Consider the following 13,722-nt stretch of genomic DNA (forward strand, 5'->3'; position numbering starts at 1 on the left):
TATCACTACATCACTCAAGAGCTCAACACTCTCAAAGTGCCAAAAAAATGTCCTATTCGTTCCTTCCTTTGGGAGATGCCAATATTATGTTCTCTTCTCCCTAAACATATGACACAGTTACAGAAAAAAATATTTAAAAACCCAAATCTCAAAAAAAAGTAAAATGAAAAAAATAAAACCTCAAATCTCTACATTTATAAACTTGTTAATGTATTTGAAGGGTGCACGGGAGATGGGCTGAATCAAGTAATAAATAATAACAAGTCCCTAATTGTGTTTCTTTTTTATGGGGAATAATAGGGAAAGAAGCACATCTATTAAAAAATGCTCTTCTGCAGAAGATGTTAAAACAGGCCATTTGCTTAATTTCCAAATGAGCAAATAATTCAGGTGCTCACTCTACTTAATGTAACTGCTATAAATTTTAAATTGGTACTATTGAAGACACCATGACTCAAGAGAAAACACATTAACTGCAGTAGAAAAAAATTTACTCTAATGGAAATATCTACTATGGAAACCATTTCTTTATTATTTAAGAACTCAGTACAGCTGCTTTAATTTACATACGAAATGATTCTAAACAATACTCAGATGGTCAGGAAAAGAAACACACACACACACACACACACACACACACACACACACACACACACCAAAAAGTAAAAACCATTCAACTCAGATTCTATTCTTATTCTTATTTGTAAGTCTTTTGTTTTAGAATCATGATTTGTAATTATTTCACACAGACTTTTTTAAAAAAATCACAATGGAAAAATATTTGAAAATTATGCTCCTAGAACTTTCTAGATCACTATGCAGGTATTTCATCAATTACAAACATGTAGGTTTTAAACTGCAACTATTTACACAAAAAATGTGACACTGAAAACAATTTTAAAATATCATGTTTTAATTGATATCTATTTTGAGATATCAATTAGAGAGAGAGAGATAATAAGAGATGATAAGTAAAATGAGGTAGAATGCAAATATCTGGGTTAATATATATCCAGAACACAAAGCTCCTCTCCATTACTAGTAAGATTAACCATTGTTTATATAATTAATCTTAAGGAAGAATATATAAATGAATTATTAATAGGTAAAGCTATTTTAAATGTTGCATTCAAAAGAAAAAAAATAGATAAAAACCCACCACTCTCAAAAAAATGTTTAAATATATTTATATTCATTCATTCAATTCATTCAACAAACAATTTCTGAAGGCTTATTATGTCCTTGGCTTTGTGTTAAGACACAAGGTGTTAGAGTCCCTGCTCTCATACCTTAAATGGTCAGATGAGGGAGGCGGCCATCGATATGCAGGCTGCCAGCATATTAAAACATAAGAATAAGAATAAGAATAAGAATAAGAATAAGAATAAGAATAAGAATAAGAATAAGAATAAGAATAAGAATAAGAATAAGAATAAGAATAAGAGCTCTGTTCCAGTTCATGAGGGCACAGTAGGCTTTTGGAGGCTGGAGGAGGCCTATGTACCTTCTCAGAATTACTGAATTAAAAGAATTTTACAGTAGTTTAAGCCTGTATCTATGAAGAGAAAGGGATGAGGAGGGAAAGGCAAGTAGGTATGATCACCAGAAAATGAGAAATCTCGAAAAATTTCTACAGCAAGCCAATTTCTAAATTGGTAAACCTTTGTGATAAAGGACCAAAGAGTACATAGTTTTAGGCTTTGCATGCCATACAGTCTATGTTGCAACTACTCAGCTCTGCTGGTCTCTGTTTCAACTACTCAACTCTGCCTTTGTAGCACAAAAACAGCCATAGACAATATGTAAACAAATGAGCATGGGTGTATTCCAATAAAACTTTATTTACAAAAACAGGTAGCCTAACTCACTTGACCTGCATGTTATAGTGTCCCAACCCCTGTCTGGATGACACATAAGAGACAGGAGAGTTTGACGGAATAATACAAAGAAATCCATAAACCACAAGACGACCATGAAGGAGATAAAAGCTATTCTGTAGGATGATGACTGCTTAGACTTGGTGGGCAGTGCAAGAGGGCAGGAGCCAGAAATAGAGCTGAGAAAGGATGGATTCATTAAGGGTCCATTACCCTTAAATTACCATTCAGCAGGTCTTCCTCTATCACTATCCCTCACCAACAATAGAGTACAGGCTACCAGAATATTCCCACGGACAAAAACAAAAGAAAACAAAAACTCTTAGGATTTCTCTCAAAAAGAAGTAAATAAATGACATGAACAAACCAAACAAAAAAACTGAGCAAAATTTAAAAAAATAATAAATTAGAAAGGCAAAGGCTTCTAGTGTGCATGTTGGCACCACAGATTAAAATCTACCTAATTCTAAAAATTGGGGGATCTGTCCCCATAAAGTAAAGATTGCTAGTAAATCCACCCAGCCTTGCCCGGTTCTATAGGAAGTTCCCAGTCAGGATCCCTACTGAGGAGAAAGGGGCAGGAAAAGCATAGCTCTCATTACTCAGCAAGGGACACCCACAGCAGCTATGCAGGCCTTCTATTTTGGATTTGAAGAGGTCATCAAAAATCACCAGTCCCAGAGAGTAAAAGTAAAAAGAAATGCTGATCCCAGAGAAAACAGTAAGTCAAGCTAAAGAAATGTAATAATTATATAAACCTTATAACAGAAGAATATGGGGGGTGGGGGGAAAGAGAATACACAAGGGCTCTTAAAGAATTTAAAAGTGATTTTAAAATTAAAAATGAAAGAAAAAAATGGAAAAATGGAAGTCTTCTAGAAGATCGAGAAAATATAGGAGACATAAAGGGGCCAATCTAAAAACCAACACTTAAGCAATGAGAAATCAAAGAAAGAGAGGGTAGAGAAAATGGGGAAGTGGAAATCATCAAATAAATAGTAGCATTAGTCACAGCTGAGGAGCATAAGAACTTTCAGATTGAAAAGGGTCACGAACTACCCAACACACTTAATGAAAAATAACTCACACCTAAACACATCACCAGAGAGTTCTGAAACATCAAGGAAAAAAAAAATACTAAAAGCTTTGAGAGAGAGAGAGAGAGAGAAAGAAGAGAGAGAAAAGAAATTCAACTACAGTAAAATGAGCAGAACACTACAGGTTTCAACTTTCTGAGGAAAAATAATTCTTAATCTGTAATTCTATTATGCACAGCTGAATTGTCATTCCGTGAAAGGGCAGAATAAAGACATTCAAAATGACAAGAATTCAAAACATTTACCTCTCATTACTCTTTCCTGGGAAATTACAACTAGAAGACAAACAAAAACAGACCAAGAAATTGCCTCCAGGCTGGTGGTAGGGAGGCCTGTGGTGGGAGACTGCTGTTTCCTCACAATCTCTTCTTTACTATTTACTGCCTTACAGTGAGAATACTACCTTAATAAAAGGGTAAAAGCAAGGCTCTGAAGTTAGCCGGCCTCGTTTAAAAAATGTGGTCGGTCAGTGAATGGAGATGTGGTTCAGATGCACTCCACCTTCTCTTCCTTCCCTTCTAGAACTCCCTACAGAGGACATGAGAGTGGAGTGCACAACAGCATGCTTTGGAAACATGGAGGAAGGTTACTTAATACACAGCCCAGATGGATGCAGGACTGGCCGATGCCTCAGGAGGGAGGACCTCAGGCCCCATGTGAGGAGGGTTCCTGGCTTTGTGAGAGAAAGAATTCAAGAGCAAGCCACTTAGAGGAAGGGACAAGGATTTATTAAATATAAAAGTAAGCAAGGAACTACTTCACAGACAAAGTAGCAGTCTCTCCTCCCAGGTGAGAAAGAGGACCCCGCCCCCCTCCTTTGCCTCTAAGGAAAGGTTTTATAAGTTTTATTTAAATTAGCTAACCATATAGGGAGGGGTTTAGTCTTTAACTTAGGTTTTATCATTCACATTGGGCAGTTTTTCCATTGTTTTAGGGTTATGGAATTACCCACAGGAAGCAATTTTAGGAAAGTCCAGCCTGTGTAGCTTTTTACTGCTGAAGAGAGTGAGGCTTATGGTTTTCCATGAGTCTGATCTTGTGACTCTTTTTATGACCTGCTGCTGACTTTTAGGTTAAGGGTCAGTCTAAAATCAAAATGGCTATACTTTGGTCAACTTGTCTCCCTAGCCTCCCTTCCCTCCTGCCTCAAGATGACTAAGAAAAGCATCTCTTCCCAAATGATCACCTGCAAGAAGTTCTTATTCCTGTTTCCAGTCTATATTATAACCTCTGTGAACTTCGTCCAGGTGTAAGAATCAACATTCCTGATTTCCTTTACCAGTTGTGAAGCATGAAAAGAACTTACTGGCTCTAGGAACAGACAATCTGGGCTCTACTAGTTAGCAGCTATGTGACATTAGGCAAGTTATTTACCTCTGGGCTTTAATTATTTGGTGTATAAAAGGGGTATTGTAAAGAATTCATGAGAAAATGTGTGTAAAGTGTTTACGTGGCCTATAACAAGGGAGCAAGAAATCTTAGCTACTGCTATCATTTAAAAATAATTATAGTTATGACGAATGCAGGAAGGGGCAAGTACAGAGTGCTAGGTAAAGAAACTTAGGGGCACCTGGGTGGCTCAGCTGGTTAAGCAACTGACTTCAGCTCAGGTCATGATCTCAGAGTTCCTGGGTTCGAGCCCTGTATGGAGCTCTGTGCTGACAGCTCAAAGCCTGAAGCCTGCTTCGGATTCTGTGTCTCCCAATCTTTATGCCCTTCCCTCCTCACACTCTGTCTTTCTCTCTCTCTCTCTCAAAAATAAATACACATGAAAAAAAAAAAAAGAAACAAAGAAAAGAAACCTAACCTCATGAGGAAACGCAAAAGAAAGAGCATCGTTTACATTATCATCCTAAAATCTAGACTGTGGGTCCTGCATACTCATGGAGAGGAGACACGGAGGGACTGGCAAAGAAACCAACCAAGGAACAAGATGGAGGAGAACTATACAACCAAGAGGAACAGTGGGCCTGCCTTACCCAGCTCATCAGCACAGAGAACAAATATTTTAAAATATTTCACATAAATAACAGAGCAATTACCACATGAAAGCTGGCCCAGGGAAATTCATTTAGAGAGCCACACTTTTACACAGAGGAACAAATTCAAGGGTACAGAGAAGGTGCTGTGTGTGTGTTCCTCCACTGTTGATTAAGACAAATGAGGAGGAGAAAGTGTTGCTCCAATATTCAAGATTTTAAAAATCAAGGTTTGTCAGTTCAGTATATTGGGCACCTACAAAAGCACTGGCTGAATGCTCTATATGCTGCAAAGATGACTCTGACCGTTCTCATCTGTAGGGGCTGACAAATTGATGGGGAGGAGCAAGAACAGAATCTGAGCTGGAAGGATGTTAGCTATTCTTATCACAGCGCACTAAGTTGAAACACCATTAATGGATATAAATAGCACATAAAGGCAAGCTGGAAATGCTATAAATGAGCCATAAAGGAAAGGAAAAGTTAGTTCAGCTCATAAAATTTAGACAAACACATTGAACAATGAACTGAAGACCACAGTCTATTACCTAAGTCTTTAACTACCAGCTTTTATTCTATCATTTCATTGTTATTTATTTTTATTCTGTTTTTTGAATATTCTATTTCAGCCTCCCAAATCTCCTATATGATTTTCTTGCACATTTTGCTGAAGGATGACACTTCTTGGGTCATCCTCTCAAAATATCATGTTGTATATAGAGCTATCAGCTCAGAAAGTGTTTTAAAACTGTTTAAAAGTATTTCATATAAATAACAAAATGTAAGTATCTTGTAGAGAAACAAAAATATTGGAATGTAATCTAAATTAAATAATGACATATTTTTTTCCTTAAACATTACATATCAAAATATTAAAGTTTCTGAGATAACTTTATTCTGGTTTCATGTTAAGTCTGGATACATGACGTGCTGGTGTGTTATGATTTTCAGCTGTTAAAGTAATGTAATAAATAATTTTATCCTAAGGTCTGTAGTTTTGATAAGCATGGATTTTGGCAACCTGACTTCTGCCCCTCTCAAACCTATCATACCTGCTCAAGTGAGAGCTGCCTCCAGGAGAAGAAAATCTTGAATAGGAAGCCTATCTCAGTGATGAGACACATTCCTTAAAATTTCTCTACCTCTGCAAGAAATTGTCAGGTTAACAGAATTTTCTCTTTACTCAAGCAAGCATTCTGATTAGTTCTCTGCACTTGTGAAAGGCTCCCTGGGCTTTTCTAACAGATTTAGGTACCACCTAGGGCTGGGAAACCCCATTAACACTTTTTTGTTTAATCTCTCCTAATTACCTGCCAAATAAATACTACTTGAAAAGGACATTTTGAATATGCCTTTAATGTTCTAAAATGTGCCTCCCAACTATTGAATAATTAGTTCCTTCATCTTCCCAGGCACCCAAAATTAATCAACCTTATTTACACAACTGTACTTCTGGCTTTGTAAGAAGAGACATTACCTTTGCGGGTTTATTATCTTCAAGCACCTCTATAGCATTTACTGGTTGGAGACCCCTTAGTGAGTGGTTCTCTTAAAGTTGTATTTTATGAATATGTACAAACTGAAGATAAAGACATCCCAGGGAGAGAAAGCGGTAGGCATAAAAATCTACGGGAGGGAATAATGGAAGCACCTAATCCCAGCCCTAAATGGGAAGATGTGAAGAGTTAAAATAGCATACTAGGCATTGTTTACTAATTGAAATTCTAGTAAAAGATCTGGTGGTGGTGAAGGCTGCAATTACAATCGTCAGATTCTCTTCACTGAGTAAGGTTTTATTCAGGACTGTCTGCTTTATAGGGTTGACATACCAAAAGCCCGTTAGAACACAACTTTTCCCCCATTTCTTAAATCCACTATTAGAAAACAATGTCCACTATGTCAATCAGTAATCCTTCTATAAGAATTTGTTGTTACTGACTTCTGAATTTAGCACCAATAGCACATTTCTATCCATTTCTTACATAATGAGAATAGCAGAATGCAGTTTTTTCATTTCCTTATGTCTGCTAAGAAGTTAAGATTTGCATCTGTTGTCTGCATTAAACTGAATGAAACATGATTTGCCCCCCTCCTCAATTTTGTTTCAGCCTTATATTTGATTTAGTTCTACTAAATATATGTCTTTTAGAGTAAAAGTAGTTGATAACCTCTAGTTCTTTTTGAACTAGGTAAGGTTAAAAATATAAACTATCACTAAATGGGACTGATTGTATTATTTTCCCCATTTATCCCAACCCACTCCCCTTCCCTGTAAGAAGATTATGCATCCTCCTCTACTGTAGGAGAGTATTCATACTCTAAAGAGTATGAATCTTAACCTGAATACAAATCTTAACCTGTAGTGCCTTCCTGGGCGCAAGTGTACCTCTCTCTCCAATAGTCAAGCCTGACTTACCATGGCCAGTGACATATGTCACAGGAAGTCAGTGTGCCACATCAGGGTGGAAGCCTTAAGGGTCATAACATGGACTGACTCCTGCTCTTTTCCCCATGTTCCAAATTGGTACTATTCTTTCAGCGTGAATCTCAGAATGACACATGAAACAGATCAAAGGTGATCAGGAGCCAATACATATCATGTAAACTTTTGTGGCTGAAAGCCACTGATGTGTTAGGGTGATTTGTTCCTTCAACACAACCAGGCAAAAGATGACTTCATTAAACTACATCTCTCAAGCAGTGTGTTCAGACACCAGAAACTACAGTGAGTCCAGAAGGCTGAGGAGGATGACAAGGATTTTGGAATATTTGTCAGTGGGAACCACATAAGGGAAATGAGCACACTGACCCTAAAGAAAGAACTGGTGGAGCATACAGAAAGGAAGGACAGTATAACTACCACCCAGACCTGAAAAGTGATCACAGGGAAGAATAGGAGAAAAAAGTATAGACTTACTCTTTTTACTTTTAAAGGCGTAACTAAGACCAACAGATAAAATTACAGAGAAAAAGAAATTGATTTATCACAAGGAAGAGATTTCTACCAATTAAATCAGTCTAATAGTTGAATGAGTAGTCTTGCAAAAATAAGACGTACAGTCACTCACTGTGAGACATGAAACAAAAGCTAGGTGACCACCACAAATTAGAGGCATTAAAGAAAGAAATCCTAGTTTTATAGGAATTTATACCAGATGACCTCTCAGAACCCTTCCAGTTCTGGTTCTATAAATTCTAGATAGGAACTCATAATGCTATGTTCAGTTAGCTCTCTTGGATAAAGAAGAAAGGCTAATTTCCCTGGCAATAATCAGCCAAAAAAACACTTTAGAATCTGGTCATTTTTTGGTGTGTCATAAAAATATACAAATTTTTCTTTTCCTCTCAATTCATTATTACTTTTCCACTATTTTTCCTAAAGGAAATGGGACTTCTAAGAAACATTTTGTCTACTTTGCCCTATTCACTAATGAAATTTAGAAATTATCTTCAAGAATACAGACTATTTTATCAGAGTCAAGAGTAATCAAACTAGGCAGCAGGATATTATCATCTCCATATAGAATACAGAGGTTTTTTGTTGTTGTTGTTGTTGTTCTAGAACACCATTAAAATTCCTGACTGGTATAGATGACTTAATTAATTTGAGAAGACATCTCTATAACTTATATGCCAAACGTACAGACTTACTTGTGAGACATAAAGGTTAGGATGGCATATAAAATGTTGAAATTTTGAATGTTAAAAATTCCACATCATCTTCAAACCTAAATATTTTAAATGGCATTTCTTCACATTATTTGCTTTCTACAAAATCATCAATAAAGGTCTTATCTGTAATAAGAATAACTCTTTCTATGGTGTGAACATTTAGCTCTTATGTCTGAAAATGCCAGAGAATCACTATCCACTCTGCCTGTCTGACAGGAAGATTGTGAAGATCAATGAACTAAGCATGACATAGTGTAAATGTGAAATGGGTACTATCATCATCCTACACACACCTCTAATTCACATAGAGAATTTTTCATTACATACCAAATAACTGGAATATTTTAGAAAAAGTAGAAGACACAAATACCAAGTAGTTAACTGAAAAAGAAAAACTGACATTAATATTAGTATTATACTATTTGAAACAATTATGATGAGAAAGCATTGACCTCTAACAGTCTTAAAACCTTCCTTGTGGTAAGCATTGGAGTGTACAATGAAAACCCCAATAAAAGTAACAAAAGTAGACTAATTTAACTAACAATGTTTTTTTTTAAAAGGTGTAGCTACTTACCAACAAGTCTTATTACATTCAGTGTTGTATTTGTTAAGATGGGTGCATTCACTTTATTTAGACTGTAATCTGATTTCTTCCTGCTTTTTAAAGTTTCCCTAGAAACGCTTAATATGGAAAAACAAAACAGAGTTGCAATTAGGGTTGTCAACTAGTAAATCAGTAAGTTATTGAGATTAAGATCTATCCTCCATTCCTAATTAGTTATGAAAAATGTTACCATGTTTCAGGTAGGGATATAAAGATTATCTCCTGTCCTTAGAAAGTTTACAGTCTAGAGGAGAAGAGTAATTCATAAACAGAGAACTAAAGTACTATACTCTATTTCTTTGATTCAAAGACATTAATTAACAACTTTAAAAAAAGCTACGTTACTTTAAAAAATAGATGTTTCAGGGAAATTCTGTATCAAATGTACCAAACATCCTGATTTCAGACTTATAAATATGAAAACATAGAATCTAAACCTAATATCTAAAACATAAGGTATAATGACACAGTCTGGGGTTAGGTATGACACTAGGTTCAAAGAAAAAGTAGAACTTATGTGATAAGTACAGGAAAAAAGGGGGACACAGAGGTAAAAGAAGAGAGTGTGCTCAGAGAAGCATAAAGAGTTCGTAATGCCAGCATGGAGAATGCGTGGGCTGAGGGAAAAGTGATAAGAAGAAAGGTAAAGGCCAGGTCACTGAAGGCAATCACATCTAAAGAGTATGAATCTTAACCTGAATACAAATCTTAAGCAGAAAAATGACATGATCAAATTTTTAGATTAAGAAAAAAAAATCTACATTTGTATCCAAGAATGGATTAGGAGGGGGTAAAACTAGACACAGGTAGCCAAGGTAAGAGGGCTGATCCAATGATCTGGCACAGAGATGATTTTGCATGAATTTCGATGATATCAGTGAAATACAAGACATTTTGATAAATTCTAGAGACACTTTGAGGTTGGAATCGATAGTAATTGATTGAATGCAGGTTGTAGTTCACATTATTCATACTTCTTAGTGGTAAGTTAGGTGGGTAATTGCATAACCCTACAAAAAAATGCAAGTATATACACACATATACTGGCAGACACTATCTTACATGTTCATTTCAATTAGAGCTTTCCTTTTAGCCAAAATATACCCGAAATATCCAGTGAAGAAGTTCAACAACACAGTTCTACTTGGTTCATAACAGATCATAGATGGGAGATATTTAAACATCATATATATGTGAAAAAAAATGGAAACAATTTTTGACATTAAAATATCCATTACCACACAAGTAGATCATTTTTGAGGAGAGAAATTATATTGATTAGGGTTTCAAATTAAATAGGTACTAACTAGGTACTTTGGGGGTAAAAAGTAGGGCAGAATGTACTTAAATCTATCATTAAGAATAAAGTATATTTATTCTTTATAAATATACTTTATAAATATACTTTATAAATTATTTATTTATATACTTTATATATTATAAAGTATACTTTATAAATATACTTAGCAGTCACTAAATGTCTGATGCTCAGTCATGAAATTAACTCACTCACATCTAAGAATCAGCCCATTTAAGTGGGAGAAGGTGACAAAAAATTCTTATGTAATTATCATAGTTTTTGAACAGGACAGTTTATCATAGAAACAAAACAATGAAGGAACCTTAACAGAAGGCCCAAATATATTTGTAAATGTAATTGACATCGGAAAAATGAGTGGAGACTCTCTGCATTTACTAGATTGAGGCAGAAACTCCACATACAGAACAAATGACTACTTTCCTCCTTCAGGTTTTTTTTTCCTTTTTTTTAATGTTTATTTATTTTTGAGAGAGAGAGATAGAGAGAGAGAGCACGTGCGCGCGAGCGAGCATGAGCGGGGGAGGGGCAGAGAGAGAGGGAGACACAGAATCGGAAGCAGGCTCCCAGCTCTGAGCTGTCAGCACAGAGCCCAATGCGGGCTCAAACTCACAAACCACGGCATCATGACCTGAGCCAAAGTCAGATGCTTAACCGACTGAGCTACCCAGGTGCCCTTCCTCCTTGAGGTTTTTTTTAACTTATGTGAAGCAGGAACTGCCTCCAAAGACAGCTCTGATTTTATAAATCAAAAGTTTGTTTTTCTGCAAAAACCACTGCTCTCTAAATTAAGAGCCCTTTGATTATGCCCAATATAAAAAAATAAAAACTATTTTTTTAACCTTGCAGGAATCATTTAAAAACATATCAACTTGTCACATGACATCATAACCTACAGAAATTTTTAATTTTTGTTTTTTGTTTTTTCTTAACCCTTAAACGAAATACTGTATTTAAAAGCACAACATAGAAAAGCACACAATCTAAGAACAATTACCTTTTCACAGGTGCATCACCTGTCTGTTCATCCACATAATCTCGTTTTAGCTCCTCAGGAACATCACTGTCACTGTCATACTCCTGATAGGCACTTTTTTCTTGTTCATCAGATTCATACTGAAGAAAACACAGTATATTCAACAATGGGTATGAACAGCCAACCTTTCTTGGAATCTTTCAACACAACAAAAGTATCCAATTTTTAAGAAGTATTTTATGGAAGAAAGTTCTTAGTAATTCATTTTTAATTTTGCCATCAAGAATCATAGTAATCATTTCCATTTTCTCCATCATCTACCTTAACCAGCTCAAAAGAAAAAAAGGAAAATAAGATACAAACATTATACCTACAAAAGTTTCTAAATGTCTCCTAAAAAATCAAATCTCCACATAAAGAAAACAAACAAACAAAAACAAGAATCCTGATAGCTCTCAGGAGAGGAAAAGAGTGTACATTTGACTAAAAACAAAAAATCTCGTCTCTTCCTCCAAGTCGTTTCATGATACTTCCATTTTGCTAATTCATTATAAAGAGGTTGAGTGTACAATTCTGGCACTCTGGAAGTGTTAATTCAGCGTAATAAACTCTTACAACACACATACTAATGTTCTAATTTATTATGAGGAGATTTAATTCCAAGGGTGGCTTAGAAAATTATGCTTAGCACCATGGGACTAATGAGAGCAAGGGCAAAAATGGTGGATTTCCTCTTGAGAGGAAGGGTGCCTATCTAACCTTTTCATCATCTTTATGGCACCATGGCCCAGTGCCAGCATGGGAGAGGACAGTGGTGTCCAGACTCAGGAAAGAAAGCAGTTGCAGCAATAGCATTATCGCTTAATATTTTAAGTTAGTATGATTAAATAATGGCTAACATTTCTTCAGTGTTAAGTGCTAAGTGTTTTCATGAATTTTCTCACTGAATCTTCAAAACAATTCTATGACAAAGTTTTATCCCCATATTCCAGTTGAGGAGACCAGTATAAAGACAACATGGAAAGAAATTGGTCCCCTAATTCAACACATTTTTTTGAAAGTCTAAAGCAGTGGAACAGGCCATAGTAAGATCTTGACCTTAACTCTCAAGAATTTATGTGGTACCTAGAAAGATTAGATCACATATTAATAACAGCAAACAAGAATTCTATAGGCATTCTTACCCACTTGTATACAATGTGATCGTGATAACATTCAGAAAGGTAATTCACACACACCAGGACATTCTGGTTATAACAACAGAGCTTCATGATTCCACAGTACAAGAAATCCTCATTTTTAAGGATTCTGTGTTTGCAAACTTCCCTACTTGCTAAACTTTATTTGTAACCCCAACATTCATGACACCTTCACTGTCAACCATGGATATGCATAGAGTATGCAGAAACTTTTGAGTTACCCAAAATGCACATTCCTAGCTGAAGGCAAACAAGGTAACGCTCTACCTTTTTGCCTCATCTATCTTACTTCTTTTTTTTTAGAAATTGTATTTATTTTATTTTAAAATTTATTTAAAAAAATTTTAAATGTTTATTTTTGAGACAGAGTGTGAGCAGGGGAGGGGCAGAGAGAGAGGGAGACAGAATTCAAAGCAGGCTCCAGGCTCTGAGCTGTCAGCACAGAGCCAGACACAGGGTTCGAACTTATGAACCGCAAAATCATGAGCTGAGCCGAAGTCGGACAATTAACCGATTGAGCCATCTAGGCATCCCTTTAAATTTACTTGAGAGAGAGAGAGCATGAGCAGGGGAGAGGGACCACAGGGGGAGAGAGAGAGAGAGAGAGAGAGAATTCTAAGCAGGCTCCATGCTCAGCATGGCGTCCAATGCGGGGCTCAATCCCATGACTCTGGGATCATGGCTTGAGACGAAATCAGGAGTCAGATGATCAACCGACTGAGCCACCCAGGCATCCCTTCATCTCTCTTACTTAAACAATGTCCATTTCACTGTCTATTTAGTGCCACATTTAAAAAATATCTGTGCTTTTTGCTGGTGATTTCACTGTTTAGAATGGCTCCTAAGTGTAGGACTAAAGTTTTGTCTAGTGCTCCTGAGCACAAGACTGTAGTATATCTTACAGTAAAAATACATGTGTTAGATAAGCTTCGTTCAGGCAGGAATTATAGTGCTGCTGGCTGTGAGTTCAACGTTAATAGACCAACACTTTATATTA

At 36.1% G+C, this 13,722-nt stretch overlaps 1 protein-coding gene across 2 annotated transcripts in view; it reads right to left on the reverse strand.

The window, feature by feature from the left end:
- Nucleotides 1–13,722, reverse strand: part of VPS50 (VPS50 subunit of EARP/GARPII complex) — a 130,417-nt gene that overhangs the window by 27,431 nt on the left and 89,264 nt on the right. For both annotated transcript variants that reach the window (XM_053218452.1, XM_015066526.3), the window contains 2 exons: nt 11,548–11,666; nt 9,203–9,309 (listed from right to left, as the gene is read on the reverse strand). In XM_053218452.1, the coding sequence (XP_053074427.1) occupies nt 9,203–9,309; nt 11,548–11,666 (226 nt within the window). The remainder of the gene's footprint in view (nt 1–9,202; nt 9,310–11,547; nt 11,667–13,722) is intronic.

Source organism: Acinonyx jubatus, chromosome A2 (genome assembly GCF_027475565.1).
Source record: "Acinonyx jubatus isolate Ajub_Pintada_27869175 chromosome A2, VMU_Ajub_asm_v1.0, whole genome shotgun sequence".
Classification (NCBI taxonomy): domain Eukaryota; kingdom Metazoa; phylum Chordata; class Mammalia; order Carnivora; family Felidae; genus Acinonyx; species Acinonyx jubatus.